We start from the raw sequence: 21152 nt of genomic DNA, 5'->3' as shown, positions 1-21152 counted from the left end.
GCAGACTACCTTGGAAGCATCTCTTTGAGGAGCCTATTTCATTTTCAGTTCTTCCTGTGCCATCCAAATACGTGCATAGCCTAGTCAGTTAAAAATAGCAGCTCGTGAGTAGTTTTGTTTGTGTGAGTCTGTGTGTGTCTCTGTGTCTCCTTGTGTGTCCATCTCCATCCATAGGGTGGTCAGCTCAAGCACCGTCTCACTGAGACAACACACATAGACCTATGGAGAAAGAGACGTCCTGTATTGATCTCAGAGCTGTCACCTTTATTAAATCAGACAGACCAAATTCCTGCTTGTCACATCTCATTGACTCCACAACACGCCTGTCATTCCACAGGAAAAAGGGAGAGCGAGAGGGGGGGAGAACCGAGATACATGCACACTCCATTTGGAATCACTGTCTTCGCTCCACTGGTCCGCTCACCAGGATGCTCATCAGGGAATGGCACTGAGGCTTTTCACCCATGCTCTGGTTCCTGTTATCTCTGCGCTATGGTGCTTCTCCAGTGATATTCTTCCTATTGATGAAGCCTTGCTGTGCAGAGGAGCAGCAGGGAAAGTCAGTGTCCAGGGACCCCCTGTCTGGTTTAATGGGTTCTGGTGGTTGGATGTTCTGGGGGGTGGATGGTGGATAGCGTTACGAAATTAGAGGAGGGGGGATAAAAGAATAGGAGCTATTTTTTAGCTCCGTTTGTTTCATTGCTGTGTTGTCATTCATCGGGAGCCATGGCTGGAGTCTCCTAAGAGGAGCAGTGTTTTCCATAGCAGTGTTTTTGCACTTTATTAACTAGGCTTCTTTTAATTTAAACGTTTCAATTAGCTAGTCAGGTTCATATAGCCCTTCTCCCACTAGAATGAACTATATGCATCTTCTAGTGATCTATTGATAGGAGAGGCGCCTGTCAGTCACAAAGGCAGCAATGACAGGGAAAACACTTCTGGTTTGTCAGTCTGCTGTCTGTCCCGCCTCTCGGTAGGCTATCTGTGTTATGTTTGTGCGTTGTGGTTGACTGCGGTCTAAAAAAAAAATCACGGAGGAGGGAGACCATGATGCTTCTTCATTGTTTCCTGTGAGTGAATTTACACGTCCCATGTAATGTAAGTGGTAAAGATGAGTTGAAATCCAAGATTTCTTTTTTTGCGTGTTTCATAGGCTATTTACTGTTCTTTGATGGACGACAAACAGCTTGTGTTGACTAGTTTAGTGGTTCCCAAACTGTGGGCAGGGTGCGCTAGGGGCCTTTAGGAACTCAGTCCGGCTTTCAACTGACTCTTGAAAGTTGTAATAGTAGAATGCACTAGGTGCAATTTCGAAATTGGGTAGTGCATCATCAGTTTTCCTCTTGTCATGTTAGTCATTGCATACCTTCGAGAGCTATTTATAACTTGTTCAGATCAACTAATCCATGTCAGCCAATGTTTTTTAGCTAGGTTTTTTAGCCCATAGATTTTGTTGTAATGTTTGAGTCGCTCAAATTTGGGACATGAATACACAATAGACATGACAAAAAGTATAGAATTGCAGGATGTTCCCCAATGCTGGAAGGGGGGCCTGAGTGAAAAAGTTTGGGAACCCCTGGACTAGTTTATAAAGGTGTCGAACTGACTGAATAAAGTCAATCTCCTATATCCATTTGCTATTCATAAATCATACATAAATCAAACCAATACTTTTGGTCCCCAAAAATGGGGGGACTATGTACAAAAAGTGCTGTAATTTCTAAATGGTCCATTGAATAGGCTTCTTTTAATGGATGAAAATACCCTCAAATTAAAGCAGACAGTCTGCACTTTAACCTCCTGGTCATTGTTTGATTTAGAAATCCAGACCTTTGGAGTATAGAGCCAAAAGAAAAAATGCTTCACTGTCCCAATAATTACGGAGGGCACTGTATATGGTATTATTACAGATACTGATATAGGCCTACTGATTCATTTAAAGTGTCGACAATGGAGTAGTCAACTGCTGTTTTCTGTGTAGCAAAGCCCATGTTTAGCACCTGCTTCATTCTTCAATCAGACCTGTATGTCTATTCATGGATTTTGTATAAATATGGTGGTGCACAATCTGGCGGGGAGTCCGGGGGTCCTCCCCCTGTACATTTGTGCATTTTAAAATACATTTTCCTGCAATTCTGTATTGTTTCTCAACAGGGAATCCATGTTTACTTGACAGAACACAACCTTTTTTCTTAGGTTTTTGCCACCATAAACAAATGACAAAATAACACATTGGTTTCCTTACAGCAGCAGAGCCAATAAAATACAGAATTTGAAGAACAAACATCATTGTGGCAATTCATATCGTGCAGTAAAGCTGTAAATTTGACTTGAATTTAGGTCTGTACCCAGAATATATTTTTTGTATTTTTCCAAATATAGACTCATCCAATGTGTTTTAATCAAATCAACTATATGCACTGAGCTTGTCTGATGCTTTAAGCACACTTTTTTATGAAATAATGAAGACACAAATGACTAGAGGGAGTCCGACCGCAATTCATTTGATTGTGCCGGGCCGGGCTCAGATTTGCTGCGCCGTAAATAAGTAACACCATAGAGGCTGTTCTAATGGAAAAAAAGTGTAAAGCCTTTATTACAGAATAGCAAAGATTAAAAACAGCCGAATTTGTGAAATAGTTTATCCAACATGTTGTAGTTGCGTGAGGCTTGGTGCTCACGGAATCAGTAGGCTATTAAACAAACACTTAAACAGGCAACTGAAGTAGGATGTCTTATTTCTGTAGATATATATAGATGATTTATAAAGCCAGGCACATTTAACAGTTAGGCTATTATATTATAGACCTAATTAAATTGGCGTTTCCTCACTTTTTATAGACAAGGCAAGGGATGTTTTCTCATCTCCTAACTCCGCTGCTTCCTCCGCCGCATTGTTCTCAACACCAATATGCTGGTTAACATTGCTATTATGCACATAGCAACATGGTCTAGGAAAAGGCGCCAATTCAACAGCGCACTGATGTTTCAGAACCGTGGACAGCGACCGCTATCAAACGCGGGAGAAAGCGCTTTTGTTATAAAATAATAACTTTTTTATTAGTGTTGCACCATTGGCCTTAACCATATACAATTTCAGTAGCACATGTCTTAGCGATAGACTGTTCCGTCTCCACAATGGATGAGTCTACTCAGACAGTCAGGAATCAGACAGGTGTCTTGTACACCATGATTTTTAGATTTTTTTGCAACTGCTCAACAGCCTTTCAACCAAACAATCGACAAGTCGACTAAATGGGGTCAGCCCTACTTGAATCTCAAGAGAAAACAGGTTTAATGTTAAAGGTTATCGTATTGATAGTTATCTTAAAATAGTCCTGATCATATAGGCCTAGACGATATCCAAAACAACTAACAACACACTGAATTGATACATTTTCAGTTATTTTAATTGCAAAGTCATGTCAATATTTTTTTTTACCACTAGTCAATGTACTGCTAGTCAATGCCACAACAGATTTTACCAATCTGGGAGGTAAAGTTGTTAAAGTATTCAATAATTTAGCTGTGTATTTCGGATGGAATCTATGCATTAGAATGTACCAGAGGCCACCAAAATAAAGCTTGTTCTGCATTTGATTTCCCCTTCAATCATAGATCAATAATACCATACCCATTTGTGACATAATTCAGACATACATAATCGTGAAATACATAATACTGACATACACTGAGTGTACAAACCATTAGGAACAACGATCTAATATTGAGTTGCACCCCCTTTTGCCCACAGAACAGCCTCAATTCGTCAGGGCATGGACTCTACAAGGGGTCGAAAGTGTACCACAGGGATTCTGGCCCATGTTGACTCCAATGCTTCCTACAGTTGTGTCAAGTTGGCTGGATGTCCTTTGGGTGGTGGACTATTCTTGATACACACAGGAAGCTGTTGAGTGTGAAAAACCTGGCAGCGTTGCAGTTCTTGACACACTCAAACCGGTGCGCCTGGCACCTACTACCATACCCCTTTCAAAGGCACTTAAATCTTTTGTCACCATCTGAATGGCACACATACACAATCCATGTCTCAATTGCCTCATGGCTTAAACATTCTTCTTTAACTTGTCTCCTCCCCTTCATTAACACTGATTGAAGTGGATTTAACAAGTGACATCAATAAGGGATCATAGCTTTCACCTGGTCAGTCTGTCATGGAAAGAGCTGTTCCTAATGTTTTGTACACTCAGTGTATAATTGCCAGAATTGTTGACAATCTCTGTGATGACACAAAAATTAATTCCTTCGTTCTGTACTTTATCAGCCGTTAGTTTGACATACCTGATCGTGTGCTCCTTGTGGTCTTCTGCAGAGGGTGAGCCCATCGAAGCAATCGCCAAGTTTGACTACGTGGGGCGTTCGGCCCGCGAACTGTCCTTCAAGAAGGGCGCCTCCCTGCTTCTATACCAGCGGGCATCAGATGACTGGTGGGAGGGACGGCACAACGGCATCGATGGCCTGGTGCCTCACCAGTACATTGTGGTGCAGGACATGTGAGTATGCAGCCCATAGATACAAACACACAGCTTATAGAGATACTATCACATACGGTATATTATGTTCATATTCTTATTCCATTTCGGACATCAATGGACTGGTGACATTACAGTATGTTGAATTAAATCTATTATTTTTAAAGAGTGTACAATCCAGACAAGCGGTTTTGCACAGGAATTGTTAGTGGGACAGGATTTGTAGTTGCACAGCAACAGTAGTGCTTGCACAATATGTCCTCATCCTTGAAGTCTAGACCCCTACTCCCTTACCAATACATAAGACTTTCGTTTAGCGACTCTTATATGCAGTAAATGTGTCTACATTATTGAAGAGGACTCCTCAGTACAGTAGTACAACTGACCTCATGCATAACTGACCAATCAGTTAATCAATCAATCACATTGTACTGCATTTTGTATTGTATTTTCCCTCCTAAAACAGAGAAGGCCCAACCTCCCTTTTTTGGAGTGAAAGTGCCATCACCTGTCCATATTTTGTTCTCCCTCTGGTTGAATCACTGCGCTGTCCCCGTCTTGGTGGTCAAGTCCTCCCTGACACTGACTCTGCGGGGCCTTGGGCATCAAGCTGGGGGCCTCTGTCTGTCCTTCCCACACTACTATGAACAGGTGTTCTCTAGGGGTCCTTAACTACCCCCTCTGTCATCCTCATCCCCCCCTGACCACCTTGAGCACCCCTCTGCCCTGGGAACCATCCCTCTGCCCCGGCAACAGTCCCTGCCTAATGGGATGGATCTACACCCTCATTAAGAGGGTGAGAGAGAGACTCCGCATCATTTAGTAGCTGGCCAGAAAAACGCCTGTTTTAAAACCCCTCCTCCCTCAGTGTTGCGGGTCCTTTTCCAGCTGTCCCTCCATGTGCCTGTATCAATAATTCACTGGGCGAGGCCCCGGCTCTGATGGCTGTTTTCTTAGTTAATGGAACGGCCCAGAGAATTTGCAAGCAGGCGGGCTCTCCGTGCTCCAAGACAGTGTTTAGACACACGGCCCCATTAAAGGGCCCAGAATAAAGTGACGTCTGGGAGATATCTTGGCCTTTCTCCGTCTCTGTTTGGCAGCCAGGGTATCCTCTTTCAGAGCTGAGCTATGGGGCCAGGAGCACTCTAAGGCACTAGTGGGCGGATATCACTACTAATTCACAGTATGGTATATATAAGCACTTGGTTGAAATACAGTAAGATAAGTTTTGCGTATCAGATGGCTGGGCCTCGGTCATCCTTCTTGTGATCCTTGTGTGCGTGCACTGCAGCGTGTGTGCGTGCGTGTGTCTAGCTGCATGGTTTAGCAGCCAGTCCATTAGTCCCCACTCCACCAGGCTCTGTGGCTACTAAGCAGCTCTGATTGCTGCCACCTGACAGGAACAGGCACCAACTGTAGTATATGCAGCTAGCACTCAGCTCAGTCACACAGGCAGCCCACTGAGATAAACCATACAGCTGGCACTGGTCATGCTGCCTGGCAGCCCTGGACACACCACTACTAATGGCATGCTAATAGATGCAGGCCTATGAGTCAACATGAGCCTGGAGGAGAGGCTTGTTAGGAATGATTGACTGAACTCCTTTGTAGTTCAGTTGGTAGAGCATGGCGCTTGTAATGCCAGGGTAGTGGGTTCGATTCCTGGGACCACCCATACGTAACAATCTAAGTCGCTTTGGATAAAAGCGTCTGCCAAATGGCATTTATTATTATTATGATTAACTCAATGCACTGTGGTCAAAAGCTTTACACTTCTAAACTTTTGTTGCATAAAAATAATTGCTGTATTTTTCTCTTTTCTCTTTTGTGCCTGTGTGCGTGCGTGTGTGTGTAACAGGGATGATAATTTCTCGGACACACTAAGTCAGAAGGCTGACAGTGAGGCGAGCAGCGGTCATGGAGCTGAGGACAAAGACATGGGCTCCCCTACGGACACCAGGATCTCTGACGCCTACATTGGCAGGTGAGTTCAACCACATCTCACCTCTACCTCATCTAGTGAGGCTGTATTTATTAAACGGAAGAAAACTGACTGAAACATGGGGGGACTACTTGGACGTTGCAAAACGTTTAAAACCGTTTTATGTTGCCTGCCACACACACACACACACACATACACACTAGCCTACTGGAATGGCAACCCAGCACACCTTGACGTCTCACTGTGGTATCCTCTCAAGCATTTAGCTAATGAAAGACAGCCAAGCCAATAACTGCCTGACTGATGGGACTATCTGTCTGCCAGGGCTCTGGCTCGGACCACCACCACCACCACCACACCCTCTTCCGACTACACTGTACGGTCTGTGGTCAACTAGAGTTTAAAAGGCAAAAGTAGTACATAAAATGTAAAAATATAAACATTATGTGGAATGAAAACATTTTGTATGGAGATTAATCTATAATGAGTTCCAATGAAGGAAAATACATTCGGCATACCTAGCTTTACTTATGGTTAAGACTGAGGGGCAGGTATTGGAGTAATTCAGTGCGTCTAGATCAGAATGACCAGGGCCCAGATTCACAAAACCTTCTTAATGAGACATTTCTTCTTAACTGCCATTTTTTCCTTAACTATATACTTATGAAGAAAGTTAAGCAAAGTTGCTATTCCTCAAAAAGGTTATTGGAGATGTTCTTGCGCTATTTCTTATGTTTCTCCTTAAGCAAAAAGTATTTTAAATAACGTTTTGGGATTTGTTCTTAATTCCAAGATAGCTAAACCCTTGTCTTAAACTCAGGGTAGTGAGAGAATAAGCTCATGAAAGCAAATGAACATGTTTAATTCGTCTCACAAACTTAATCTGAAAGTTTCAGTATTGATCATTTTAAACCCAAGAAAATGTTTTAGAACAGTAATCTCAGTAGGAAATATGCTAACATGATTGCCATTGCTAGCTAGATAGCTAGCTAAATCGGTTACCTAGCAACAACCATTTTAAGAAGATTTGTAATAAGATTTTTGAATAAGAAGTTTAAGAATATAATTAAATCTTAAGATATTGTTGAGGAATTGAACTTCTTATTTTTTTCTTAAGATGCTTCTTAAGTTTTTGCGTGAGAAGTGTTTTGTGAATCTGGGCCCAGATGCTTCCACACTGTTAGCTAAACCTGGGCCCGTATTCACAAACAGACTAGGAAAGTAGTCATTTAGAAAGTAGCTTGCCTTTTAGAAAAATATTATATGGACATAGGGACCTGAATCTAGATCAGCACTCCTAGTACTGTAAGACACTTTTTGAATACAGGCCCTGTTTCCCTGTCCTGTCCTGCGTAATGGCCAATAGAGTTGTCGTTAATGATGAGTTGTCCCAGTCAGTGGGTAATTTAAGTTTTCAAATGAGTCTGCTTTAGGGAGTATGTTTTAAATACATTATACGTTTTTTTTATTTTTATAGTGGTGCTTGGACATTCTCAGAGCAGTCCAGGGCTGACACACACTCACTCTCCTGGTGTATCTTTTTGGCAGGGACTATGTTGGCTTCTGAGAGAGCTCCAGTATTTTGTCTCACTCGTTCTTCTATTCATTGCTGCATTATAATTTGTGTGGCGGTATAGGCGACACTGTTTTATTAAAGGGCTTGCTCACTTCACTTGTCTCTCTGCTGGAGAGAATGTTGATGAATCATACTGTGTTTTGTAGTAGCCTAGCTATGTGTTCCATTCTGCAGATTCAGAGCCCCCCCCCCAACTCCCATACCGTGTCCAAGTTATTATCCCCTCCCTTGCTCCTCCTGGCACCCCTCCATTTTCTCCTTGTAACCCTCAAGCCAAGACTACTCTCCCTCGCTATCCCCCCCTTTCTCGCTCCCTCTTTCTCTTTCACTCTCTCCACTGTTCTATGCAGACATGGCTCAGCACTGTTGAATCATTCATATCTGTGGCTTTATTTAGACATCTACTCCCACTGTTCTCGATCAACAACGATGCACTCACTAGCTAGTCAAAAGCCCTAAAGTGCCTGGAATGTTGTCAGGTGATTTATATCATTTCTGTTATACAACTGCATTAATTACAGCATAGAATTGTAGTCAGCCAGAGAACATTATTGAATTATCTGGTTTGCCTTTGTATGACATCATCAATAGGATGGGAAAGAATGCCGTTATCTTTTAACTGTAGTCTCTATATTGAACTGAATTGGGGGCGGCAGGTAGCCTGGTGGGTAGGAGTGTTGGGCCAGTAACTGAAAGGTTGCTGGATCAAATCCCCGAGCTGACAAGGTAAAAATCTGTTTTTCTGCCCCTGAGCAAGGCAGTTAACCCACTGTTCCCCAGGCACCGATGACGTGGATGTCGATTAATGCAGCCCCCCGCACCTCTCTGATTCAGAGGGGTTGGGTTGAATGTGGAAGACACTTTTCAGTTGAATGCATTCAGTTGTACAACTGACTAGGTATCCCCCTTTCCCTATTGTGTTGATAGACAGGAATGCATATGATTTACTCTATAATTTGATGAGCCATCTTGGATGAATAACTAGTGAGATGTTTGTATAATATGGTTTATAAGGACACAATGCTGTCTGGGTTGTACTGTAGCATTTGTCTTCCTTCCTATAAATCTGTTCATAGATTAAGTTGTGATTTTACTCCCCCTACTGGTCATGATGAGTCCCTGCACTTGTTTACCCCTCCAGCTCTACCCCTGCAGTAACACACTCCTCTCCCAATCCCCAGTCAGTCCTCCATACTGTATCAGAACACATCATGGCCCATATTTAGCTCCATGATGAAGATCCCTCTCCCTCAGTCTCTTAATGACTGTGGCTGAGACAGACAGTGGCTGAGACAGACAGTGTTAATTAGGCAGGAATTAGACTTGAAACACTCTGAAAAGCCTGGGAGGGATGATTTAAGGAATGAATAGCTGCTAGACTCATGAATGACAATTAATGGAGATAAAGGTTTTGTCACAATACTGATATGAAACAGGAAGTACTTTGCAGCTAGCCTGGTCCCACATCTGTTTGTGCTGTTTTGCCAACTACTATGGTCTTATGGTATGACAGATCTGGGACCAGGCTACTGCGTAACGATACCAGTTTGGATAAATATTGAACCCTCACTAGATGGTGAATAAAAAAAGCCCCCCATCAATTCCTCTGTATGCTTTTCTCCCCTCACAATCTCCCCTCTATTCTATTGCATTATTTTTCATAACCGTCTTTCATGAACCTTCTCCCCAAAGTATTTCACCTAGAAAAAATAACATTATTTTCCATGATACTTAGACTACATTAAATAACATCCCCTGACACTACAGCAAGCCAGCCTATAGTGTTTAGTGCTGATCAGGTTGTGTGATATAACATTATGTCTCACACAGACACTTGGCTGTATCCTGCTAGGCTGGCTGGGTGTTATAAATATGCAGATCAGAGCAGTGTCTTATTAGAGCCCCAGGAGAGATGACGTGTGTGTGTGCGGCAGGTCCGGTGTATATCAATGTTCAGGAGTGTGTGTTGAGACAGTCAGGTTCAGATGGAGGACAGCTCTAATGCTGAGCCAGCTGTACCTTCTCCCAGGCAGGTGGGCAGGGGGCCTGCTGTGGCTGGAGGTGCCAATAAAGACCCAGCCTGCATGCCTCTCAGTGCTGCAGCTGGAGCCCTGCCAGCCCTCACTGTACCTGTGCTCAGAACAAGCTACTAGGAGCACTTTGGGACTGCCATATAGGTTTACATCTGAACACTAAATTCAGACAGAAGGCTTCAACAACTCTGCCTGGTGTCTAGAATCACATAGGGACTAAGAATCTGTAAGGGACTGTAGCTACATTACCACGCCCGTCTACAAGAAAATGCAACATTTATAACGTATAACGCCATAGACCTGACCTCTGCCCCAACCCTCCCACGGCAGGCACAGGAAGAGGACGGAGCCCCCATCCCGCCGCCCCCCTGTCCGCCCCAGTGACGTCCACTGCATGGTGCACTCCTCCCAGCAGATCCACGGGGGCCAGGGTCACACCCCTGAGATGGGTTCTCCGGTGCTGGGTCACTCCTTCAGCCCCCGGGACCTGCTGCGGAGCCGCAATCACGGCCAGCTACCCATGGACAGCCCCGAGCGCCGGCGCCGCACCGGCCATGGCAGCCTGACCAACATCAGCCGCCACGAGTCGCTGAAGAAGATGGAGAGCCCGCCCATCCGACGCTCCACGAGTTCTGGCCAGTACACGGCCGTGTTCCAGGAGCCACACCCACACAGCGGCGGCAAGTCTCTGGACCCGGAGACCATCGCACAGGTCAGCGTCAGCAACGCGGGACGAGCACAGCTCACTCCAGCGCCACAGCCCTGCCCTGCCCTGTAAACCTAGTCAGTGCTAATTCTGTATTCTGCTACTGAACACCTCTGTCACAACACTCCCAAACACATTCACATTGACAATCATGTTATCAAGATGCTCTTATACAGAGTGAATTACAATAATGAAGTCAGCAAAAGTAGGTGAGACAAGACAACCACGTGTCACGATCATTGCAAGTAAAACTTTCTTTAAAGAATTGATGCTAGCAGCAACCCCAGTGCTAGTAAGAATATAAAAAATACAATAATTACTGTCAGATGTGTTTTTGTTGTGTCAAATAGCTTCTGGGACATTGACGTTGAGTTAAATCGCTTTTGAGACCCGAATATCTATTTTTATCATGTTCCACACCGTCACACAAGCTGTTAATTTGGTCCGAGTGCTGCGTGTCAGAACAGAAATAGAAAGTCATTATTACAAAGCAGCATCAGTGTCTGCGTAGTAATACTTTGTGTCGGTACAGGCCACAATTAGCTTATCAGAGCTCTGATAACAATGCGATGTGTCTTCGCTGTAGCAGCATGCATTGTGGAAAATCATGAGAAGCCATCAGCAGTGTGAAGAGACTTCTAATTAGGAAGCTGATGGTCAAAAAGAGGACGATGTCTCTCTCCATTGGGTTGTCTGACTCTGTCTAGTAGGGAGATGCTCTGATGAATATCTTGTCATCTCTGCGTCTTGTCTTTGGTGTTTGAAATGGGGCACATGTCCAGGGATTTCAGTCTCAAGCAGCACTCTTGTCCTGACTGTGCTCACATGCATGCTGGTGGTGTGATGTTGCTGTAGTTTTATTCACTTGTCTATCTTTATTTTTCTCTCTCTTTTCCCTCTCTATTTACCTACCTCTCGCTCGCGCTCCCTGCAGGATATAGAGGAGACGATGAACACAGCGCTGAACGAGCTGCGTGAGCTAGAGCGGCAGAGTTCAGCCAAGCACGCCCCCGACGTGGTGCTGGACACCCTGGAGCAGAGGCAGTCGACCGGGGGCCCCACCCCAGCCAGCTCCAGCGAGTCCCTCAGCCCCCTCCACAACATCCTACTGAAGGCCCAGACCGGCGATGCTGGGGGGCCGCCGATGCGCCGCAGCACCAGCTCCTCCAGCGACACCATGAGCACCTTCAAGCCAGTGGTGGCGCCCCGCATGGGGGTGCAGCTCAAGCCGCCCGCCCTGAGGCCTAAGCCCCTGGTGCTGCCCAAGATGGGCCCGGCCCACCTCCCCGCCGCGCCCCCTCCCCAGGACCCCCTGGACAAGTCGTGCACCATGTGAACGTTGAACTCTGGGACGGGAGTAAAGACCAATTGGAGAAGGGCTCTGAGTCTACATACAGTAGCAACATGTTATCTATGTCTATAGATTATTATAATAATAATTATAACATTGTGAGGACAGTATAAGACAAATCCATTGCCTGGACATTTATTAAAGAGATCTGAGACATTCAAGTAAGCAAAGGATACTGTAGTTGTTTGCTTTGTGAAGAGGATGTGTTTTCTTGCAGTGTCTAGAAGTTAACCAGTGTCCAGTAAGTTAACCACATTTATTGAAAATGACAGAGGGATATTCTTGGGTCTGCTAGACAGACTGAACTACCACAAGGAAAAGGGCATGTTTCAGTGTGACTAACTATTTTCAACAGACAAATAGTTTGTCAAGATCATATGGAAAATACTGTATAATCTGCTGAAATGCCTACCATTGCTAGATAAGTGAACTTTTTCTTGATTATTACTGTATACAGAACAACAAATCACAAAGGCTTCCTTCGAGGTTAGAGAAACTAGAGATTGGTAGTTTACAGAAACTAGATAACTACAAAAGAATTAACGTTTTGTTTACTACTCAGCCAGGGGAACTATGGGAAATGTAGTCTGTGTCAGCTGAGCCCGACTGGAGTTCGCTTCTCACTTAGATGAAAAACGCTTAGATTTAGAGTACTGATCATAAGGCCTTACTGCCACTCAGAAATATAAGCTGTCAATAGTGTTCAAACCACCATTCGAAAGCTGCTGGGAGTATGGATGTAGCTAACTAATGTTTATAGCTTAGACTGAAACAGAGACTGAAGCAGGGAGTGCAAGAGTACAGATATGTGTGTGATCATTACATTTTACATTTTAGTCATTTAGCAGACGCTCTTATCCAGAGCGACTTACAGTTAGATCATAAGGGTACACTCATAAATACAGTGCATTCGGAAAAGTGTTCAGACCCCTTGATCTTTTCCACATTTTGTTACATTAGTCTTATTCTAAAATTGATTAAATTGTTTTCCCCCCCTCATCAATCTACACACAATTCCCCATAATGAAAAACCAAAAACAGGTTTTTAGAAATCTTTGCAAATGTATAAAAAAAAAAAAAAAGGAAATATCACATTTACATAAGTATTCAGACCCTTTACTCAGTACTTTGTTGAAGCACCTTTGGCAGCGATTAAAGCCTCAAGTCTTCTTGGGTATGACGCTACAAGCTTGGCACACATGTATTTGGATAGACCCAGCGAGTCCCTCAGCCCCCTCCTCCCTCTCTGTGGATGACTTCGTCAACCATTTTGAAAAGAAGGTTGACGACATCCGATCCTCGTTTGTTAAGTCAAATGACACTGCTGGTCCTGCTCACACTGCCCTACCCTATGCTTTGAGTTCTTTCTCCCCTCTCTCTCCAGATTAAATCTTGCGACTTGTGACGGCCGGCCGCCCAACAACCTGCCCGCTTGACCCTATCCCATCCTCTCTTCTCCAGACCATCTCCGGTGACCTTCTCCCTTACCTCACCTCGCTCATCAACTCATCCTTGACCGCTGGCTATGTCCCTTCCGTCTTCAAGAGAGCGAGAGTTGCACCCCTTCTCAAAAAACCAACACTCGATCCCTCTGATGTCAACAACTACAGACCAGTATCCCTTTTTCTTTTCTCTCTTGCTATCTCTCTCAGAATGACCTTCTTGATCCAAACCAGTCAGGTTTCAAGACTGGTCATTCAACTGAGACTGCTCTTCTCTGTGTCACGGATGCTCTCCGCACTGCTAAAGCTAACTCTCTCTCCTCTGCTCTTGTCCTTCTAGACCTGTCTGCTGCCTTTGATACTGTGAACCATCAGATCCTCCTCTCCACCCTCTCCGAGTTGGGCATCTCCGGCGCGGCTCACTCTTGGATTGCGTCCTACCTGACCGGTCGCTCCTACCAAGTGGCGTGGCGAGAATCTGTCTCCGCACCACGTGCTCTCACCACTGGTGTCCCCCAGGGCTCAGTTCTAGGCCCTCTCCTATTCTCGCTATACACCAAGTCACTTGGCTCTGTCATATCCTCACATGGCCTCTCCTATCATTGCTACGCAGACGACACACAACTAATCTTCTCCTTTCCCCCTTCTGATAACCAGGTGGCGAATCGCATCTCTGCATGTCTGGCAGACATACAGTGGGGAGAACAAGTATTTGATACACTGCCGATTTTGCAGGTTTTCCTACTTACAAAGCATGTAGAGGTCTGTAATTTTTATCATAGGTACACTTCAACTGTGAGAGACGGAATCTAAAACAAAAATCCAGAAAATCACATTGTATGATTTTTAAGTAATTAATTTGCATTTTATTGCATGACATAAGTATTTGATCACCTACCAACCATTAAGAATTCCGGCTCTCACAGACCTGTTAGTTTTTCTTTAAGAAGCCCTCCTGTTCTCCACTCATTACCTGTATTAACTGCACCTGTTTGAACTTGTTACATGTATAAAAGACACCTGTCCACACACTCAATCAAACAGACTCCAACCTCTCCACAATGGCCAAGACCAGAGAGCTGTGTAAGGACATCAGGGATAAAAGTGTAGACCTGCACAAGGCTGGGATGGGCTACAGGACAATAGGCAAGCAGCTTGGTGAGAAGGCAACAACTGTTGGCGCAATTATTAGAAAATGGAAGAAGTTCAAGATGACGATCAATCACCCTCGGTCTGGGGCTCCATGCAAGATCTCACCTCGTGGGGCATCAATGATCATGAGGAAGGTGAGGGATCAGCCCAGAACTACACGGCAGGACCTGGTCAATGACCTGAAGAGAGCTGGGACCACAGTCTCAAAGAAAACCATTAGTAACACACTACGCCGTCATGGATTAAAATCCTGCAGCGCACGCAAGGTCCCCCTGCTCAAGCCAGCGCATGTCCAGGCCCGTCTGAAGTTTGCCAATGACCATCTGGATGATCCAGAGGAGGAATAGGAGAAGGTCATGTGGTCTGATGAGACAAAAATAGAGCTTTTTGGTCTCAACTCCACTCGCCGTGTTTGGAGGAAGAAGAAGGATGAGTACAACCCCAAGAACACCATCCCAACCGTGAAGCATGGAGGTGGAAACATCATTCTTTGGGGATGCTTTTCTGCAAAGGGGACAGGACGACTGCACCGTTTTGTGGGGAGGATGGATGGGGCCATGTATCGCAAGATCTTGGCCAACAACCTCCTTTTCTCAGTAAGAGCATTGAAGATGGGTCGTGGCTGGGTCTTCCAGCATGACAATGACCCAAAACACACAGCCAGGGCAACTAAGGAGTGGCTCCGTAAGAAGCATCTCAAGGTCCTGGAGTGGCCTAGCCAGTCTCCAGACCTGAACCCAATAGAAAATCTTTGGAGGGAGCTGAAAGTCCGTATTGCCCAGCGACAGCCCCGAAACCTGAAGGATCTGGAGAAGGTCTGTATGGAGGAGTGGGCCAAAATCCCTGCTGCAGTGTGTGCAAACCTGGTCAAGACCTACAGGAAACGTATGATCTCTGTAATTGCAAACAAAGGTTTCTGTACCAAATATTAAGTTCTGCTTTTCTGATGTATCAAATACTAATAAAATGCAAATTAATTACTTTAAAAACATGTGATTTTCTGGATTTCTGTTTTAGATTCCGTCTCTCACAGTTGAAGTGTACCTATGATAAAAATTACAGACCTCTACATGCTTTGTAAGTAGGAAAACCTGCAAAATCGGCAGTGTATGAAATACTTGTTCTCCACACTGTATCAGTGTGGATGACGGTTCACCACCTCAAGCTGAACCTCGGCAAGATGGAGCTGCTCTTTCTCCCGGGGAAGGACTGCCCGTTCCATGATCTCGCCATCACGGTTGACAACTCCGTTGTGTCCTCCTCCCAGAGTGCGAAGAGCCTTGGCGTGACCCTGGACAACACTCTGTCGTTCTCCGTTATCAAGGCGGTGACCCGATCCTGTAGGTTCATGCTCTACAACATTCGGAGAGTACGACCCTGCCTTACACAGGAAGCGGCACAGGTCCTAATCCAGGCACTTGTCATCTCCCATCTGGATTACTGCAACTCGCTATTGGCTGGGCTCCCTGCCTGTGCCATTAAACCCCTACAACTCATCCAGAATGTCGCAGCCCGTCTGGTGTTCAACCTTCCCAAGTTCTCTCACGTCACCCCACTCCTCCGCACACTCCACTGGCTTCCAGTTGAAGCTCGCATCTGCTACAAGACCATGGTGCTTGCCTATGGAGCTGTGAGGGGAACGGCACCTCTGTACCTTCAGGCTCTGATCAGTCCCTACACCCAAACGAGGGCATTCCGTTACTCCACCTCTGGCCTGCTGGCCCCCCTACCTCTGCGGAAGCACAGTTCCCGCTCAGCCCAGTCAAAACTGTTCGCTGCTCTGGCTCCCCAATGGTGGAACAAGCTCCCTCACGACGCCAGGACAGCGGAGTCATTCACCACCTTCCGGAGACACTTGAAACCCCACCTCTTTAAGGAATACCTGGGATAGGATAAAGGAATCCTTCTACCCCCCCTTACCCCCCCCCAAAAAAAAAAATATATATATATATATTGTAAGGTGGTTATCCCACTGGCTATAAGGTGAATGCACCAATTTGTATGTCGCTCTGGATAAGAGCGTCTGCTAAATTATGTAAATGTATTTGGGGAGTTTTTCCCCATTCTTCTCTGCAGATCCTCTCAAGCTCTGTCAGGTTGGATGGGGATCATCGCTGCACAGCTCTTTTGAGGTCTTTCCAGAGATGTTCGATCGGTTCAAGTCCGGGCTCTGGCTGGGCCACTCAAGGAAATTCAGAGACTTGTCCCGAAGCCACACCTGCGTTGTCTTGGCTGTGTGCTTAGGGTCGTTGTCCTGTTGGAAGATGAACCTTCGCCCCAGTCTGAGGTCCTGAGCGCTCTGGAGCAGGTTTTCATCAAGGATCTCTCTGTACTTTGCTCTGTTCATCTTTGCCTCGATCCTGACTAGTCCCTGCCGCTGAAAAACATCCCCTCAGCATGATGCTGCCACCACCATGCTTCACTGTAGGGATGGTGCCAGGTTTCCTCCATACGTGATGCTTGGCATTCAGGCCAAAGAGTTCAATCTTGGTTTCATCAGACCAGAGAATCTTGTTTCTCATGGTCTGAGATTCTTTAGGTGCCTTTTGGCAAACTCCAAGCGGGCTGTCATGTGCCTTTTACTGAGGAGTGGCTTCCGTCTGGCCACTCTACCATAAAGGCCTGATTGGTGGAGCGCTGCAGAGATGGTTGTCCTTCTGGAAGGTTCTCCCATCTCCACAGAGGAACTCTAGAGATCTGTCAGAGTGACCATCGGGTTCTTGGTCACCTCCCTGACCAAGGCCCTTCTCCCCCGATTGCTCAGTTTGGCCGGGCGGCCAGTTCTAGGATGAGTCTTGGTGGTTCTAAACTTCTCCCATTTAAGAATGATGGAGGCCACTGTGTTCTTGGGGACCTTCAATGCTGCAGAATTTTTTTGTACCCTTCCCCTGATCTGTGCCTCGACACAATCCTGTCTCTGAGCTCTATGGACAATTCCTTCGACCTCATGGCTTGGTTTTTGCTCTGATATGCACTGTCAACTGTGGGACCTTATATAGACAGGTTTGTGCCTTTCCAAATCATGTCCAATCAATTGGATTTACAACAGGTGGACTCCAATCAAGTTGTAGAAACATCAAGGATGATCAATGGAAACAGGATGCACCTGAGCTAAATTTCGAGTCTCATAGAAAGGTATTTAAGTTTTATATTTTGAATAAATTCGCAAAAATTTCTAAAAACCTGTTTTCGCTTTGTCAATATAGGGTATTGTGTGTCAATTTGCTGAGGGGAAAAAAATAATTTGATCCATTTTAGAATAAGGCTGTAACAACAAAATGTAGAAAAAGTCAAGGGGTCTGAATACTTTCCGAAGGCACTGTGTATATATATATATATATGTATGTATTGGACAATCTAGACAGGTGTTTATTTGATGCACTTGACAACAGAAGAGGAGTACAAATTACCTGGATACACCTCTGTCAAGGACTGGCTTTATTTCAACACAGCAGCATAGTTCTAAACAAGGTCTGGAGGGAGACGAGGATACAACCACTATGTGAAATATTACCCGTTATGGAAATTCTGTGAATATTTTTATATACTCTTGAAGACCTGTGTCGAACCTTCGTTGGCTTTCTGTCTGTAGAATCAAGGGACCGGTTGAGAATGGTTTACTGCACTGTAATATCACAACCAACCAAGACCGTTCTCTCTCTCTCCTACCCTGAGATGCCACACAATGCATATATTACACAGGGTATACACATTTACATTTACGTCATTTAGCAGACGCTCTTGTCCAGAGCGACTTAAAAATACACAACACATAAGAGCTTGTTTTACTGTACAACAACACACAATGCCTGGCTTTCTCTGTCCAAATTAATCATACTTTTAGAGCATGGATGTTACTCTCTCTCTTTCTCTCCTTGTGCAAGACTCTAGAAACTTGTGGAAAGACTCATGACAGTCAACTCTCCCAACGATGGAGTGCTGCCAGTAGCCATGGACTAACTGACTGTTAATGTAAAATACTACCTTGTTCATCATACTGCTTCTTGTGTTTCTTGTCAATATTAGTGTGTGAGGAGCTTTATAACCCCATAGCCCCCTCTGACCATGTAGGCTAATCCTTGTGTTGTGGAAAGGGAGATGGGCTGGTCCATTACTCTGTGGGAGAGATGTGACTGATGTTTAGATTCTCCATCAGGACTTTGTCATTACACATAGGCAATAGACTCCCTCTTGAATGACTGATTTAGACCTGTGGAATACATACTCACATGTTCACTGAAGACCATGTCACATGATGTGGGTGTATGTGACAACTGACCACCAAGGGAACTGGCCTACTCATACTGTAACTGTATGTCCCCCTGTTTTCCAATTCTGTGACAGTGCCCTATATAAGTCTGTTTTGGAAGTGCTGTGTAGCTAAAGAAAGGAGACTGATAGGTGCATGTGTGGGGAAGCTTGCATCTGGTTAAAGAGCAAGGACAAAAAAAGCATTGTCTCAAATTTACAATAAGCAATGGTTTCCTTGAAATACAAACTGCAACAGGTTTATCTTTGTCTGTTGCAAAAAAGGTGTGTATATTAAAAGTGAATATGATCTGAATTCTGGATTACAACCCTTTTTTCAGAATGTTGTAATTTTTATTTGTTTAAGATTTTAGTTTTGTTAGAATTGAATAGGATTTTTTGAACAAAGGATGTAGAAATTCAAAAGTCCAATGCAGAGTCTTGAAAGTTACAGGTGTCCCACCCAAACCTGGATCGTATTCATTCGGCACCAAATGGAAGAAAACTGACAAACAGGGAGGGTGTACCCCAAGAAGAAACACTCATTTAGTTTTCCGTTTTGCTTCAGTGTCTCCAAATGAATATGAGCCTATTGTATTCTGTGTTGTCTCTCTATATGCCAATCATACACAGTTAGCAGGAGCGTCCTGCCTGTTGACTAACTTTGTGTCCATGTACATCTGTAGTATGTACACGTGAAAGTGCCTTTGAAAATGTTTTAGAGGAACTTGAACTATGTTCTGTACTGTTGCATTCTCATTTCAGACCCTGTGTTATGAGCAGTAGATGAATTAATTAATAAAGATGCAATTTTAGAAAAAGATACTGCTTATACATTGTGACATTGCACTTTTATGTATAGAACTGTATATTTGGCATGTAACATCTTAACAACTTTTAGAGCTCTGAGGGTTGTTCCTCAAACGTTTTTCTTTCTAATAAAGGAAATAGTTTGTTCAGTCAGAAGTGGCCTTGTCCTCTTGTGATAAAATGAGCACTGTGGATGTTGTCAGCAGCACTACAAACATCTGTTAGATCATTGGTCATTGTGTTACAGGACATACTTCACTATTTACAACTCATTTTCAAGCTAATGTACATTATTACATCTTACTCTGAGGAAAACGGGTATAAGACCTAAGCTGACATGTTAAAAAAGTCCATAAGAATAATCTGCACCATTCAATGCACACAAATTAAGGGGTTGCATAAACAGTTGAAGTCGTTACATACACCTTAGCCAAATACATTTAAACTCAGTTTTTCACAATTCCTGACATTTAATCCTAGTAAAAATTCCCTGTTTTAGGTCAGTTAGGATCACCACTTTATTTTAAGAATGTGAAATGTCAGAATAATAGTAGAGAGAATGATTTATTTATATCATCACATTCCCAGTGGGTCAGAAGTTTACATACACTCAATTAGTATTTGGTAGCATTGCCTTTAAATTGTTTAACTTGGGTCAAATGTTTTGGGTAGCCTTCCACAAGCTTCCCACAATAAGTTGGGTGAATTTTGGTCCATTCATCCTGACAGAGCTGGTGTAACTGAGTCAGGTTTGTAGGCCTCCTTGCTCGCACACGCCTTTTCAGTTCTGCCCACACATTTTCTATAGGATTGAGGTCAGGGCTTTGTGATGGCCACTCCAATACCTTGACTTTGTTGTCCTTAAGCCATTTTGCCACAACTTTGGAAGTATGCTTGGGGTCATTGTCCATTTGGAAGACCCATTTGCGACCAAGCTTTAACTTCCTGACCAATGTCTTGAGATGTTGCTTTAATTTATCCACATAATTTTCCTTCCTCATGATGCCATCTATTTTGTGAAGTGCACCAGTCCCTCCTGCAGCAAAGCACCCCCACAGCATGATGCTGCCACCCCCGTGCTTCACGGTTGGGATGGTGGTCTTTGGCTTGCAAGCCTCCTTTTTCCTCCAAACATAACAATGGTCATTATGGCCAAACAGTTCTATTTTTGTTTCATCAGACCATAGGACATTTCTAAAAAAATTAAGATCTTTGTCCCCATGTGCAGTTGCAAACCGTAGTCTGGCTTTTTTATGCCGGTTTTGGAGCAGTGGCTTCTTCCTTGCTGAGTGGCCTTTTCAGGTTGTCGATATAGGACTCGTTTTACTGTGGCTATAGATACTTTGTACCTGTTTCCTCCAGCATCTTCACAAGGTCCTTTGCTGTTGTTCTGGGATTGATT

The 21152-nt window shown here is 44.3% G+C and overlaps 1 protein-coding gene across 3 annotated transcripts in view; it reads left to right on the top strand.

The window, feature by feature from the left end:
- LOC311137278 (SLIT-ROBO Rho GTPase-activating protein 1-like) overlaps positions 1-13620 on the top strand; it is a gene marked incomplete at its 5' end in the record, with an annotated part of 153124 nt that extends 139504 nt beyond the window's left edge. For all 3 annotated transcript variants that reach the window (XM_084171695.1, XM_084171694.1, XM_084171696.1), the window contains 4 exons: positions 4331-4511; positions 6349-6474; positions 10372-10753; positions 11682-13620. In XM_084171695.1, the coding sequence (XP_084027821.1) occupies positions 4331-4511; positions 6349-6474; positions 10372-10753; positions 11682-12083 (1091 nt within the window). In that variant the 3' untranslated portion in view covers positions 12084-13620. The remainder of the gene's footprint in view (positions 1-4330; positions 4512-6348; positions 6475-10371; positions 10754-11681) is intronic.
- Positions 13621-21152: the final 7532 nt, after the last annotated feature.

Source organism: Coregonus lavaretus, assembly GCF_964263955.1.
Source record: "Coregonus lavaretus genome assembly, chromosome: 11".
NCBI lineage: Eukaryota > Metazoa > Chordata > Actinopteri > Salmoniformes > Salmonidae > Coregonus > Coregonus lavaretus.
Note: the sequence above shows the minus strand (reverse complement) of the source record. Positions and strands in the feature narration are given on the sequence as shown.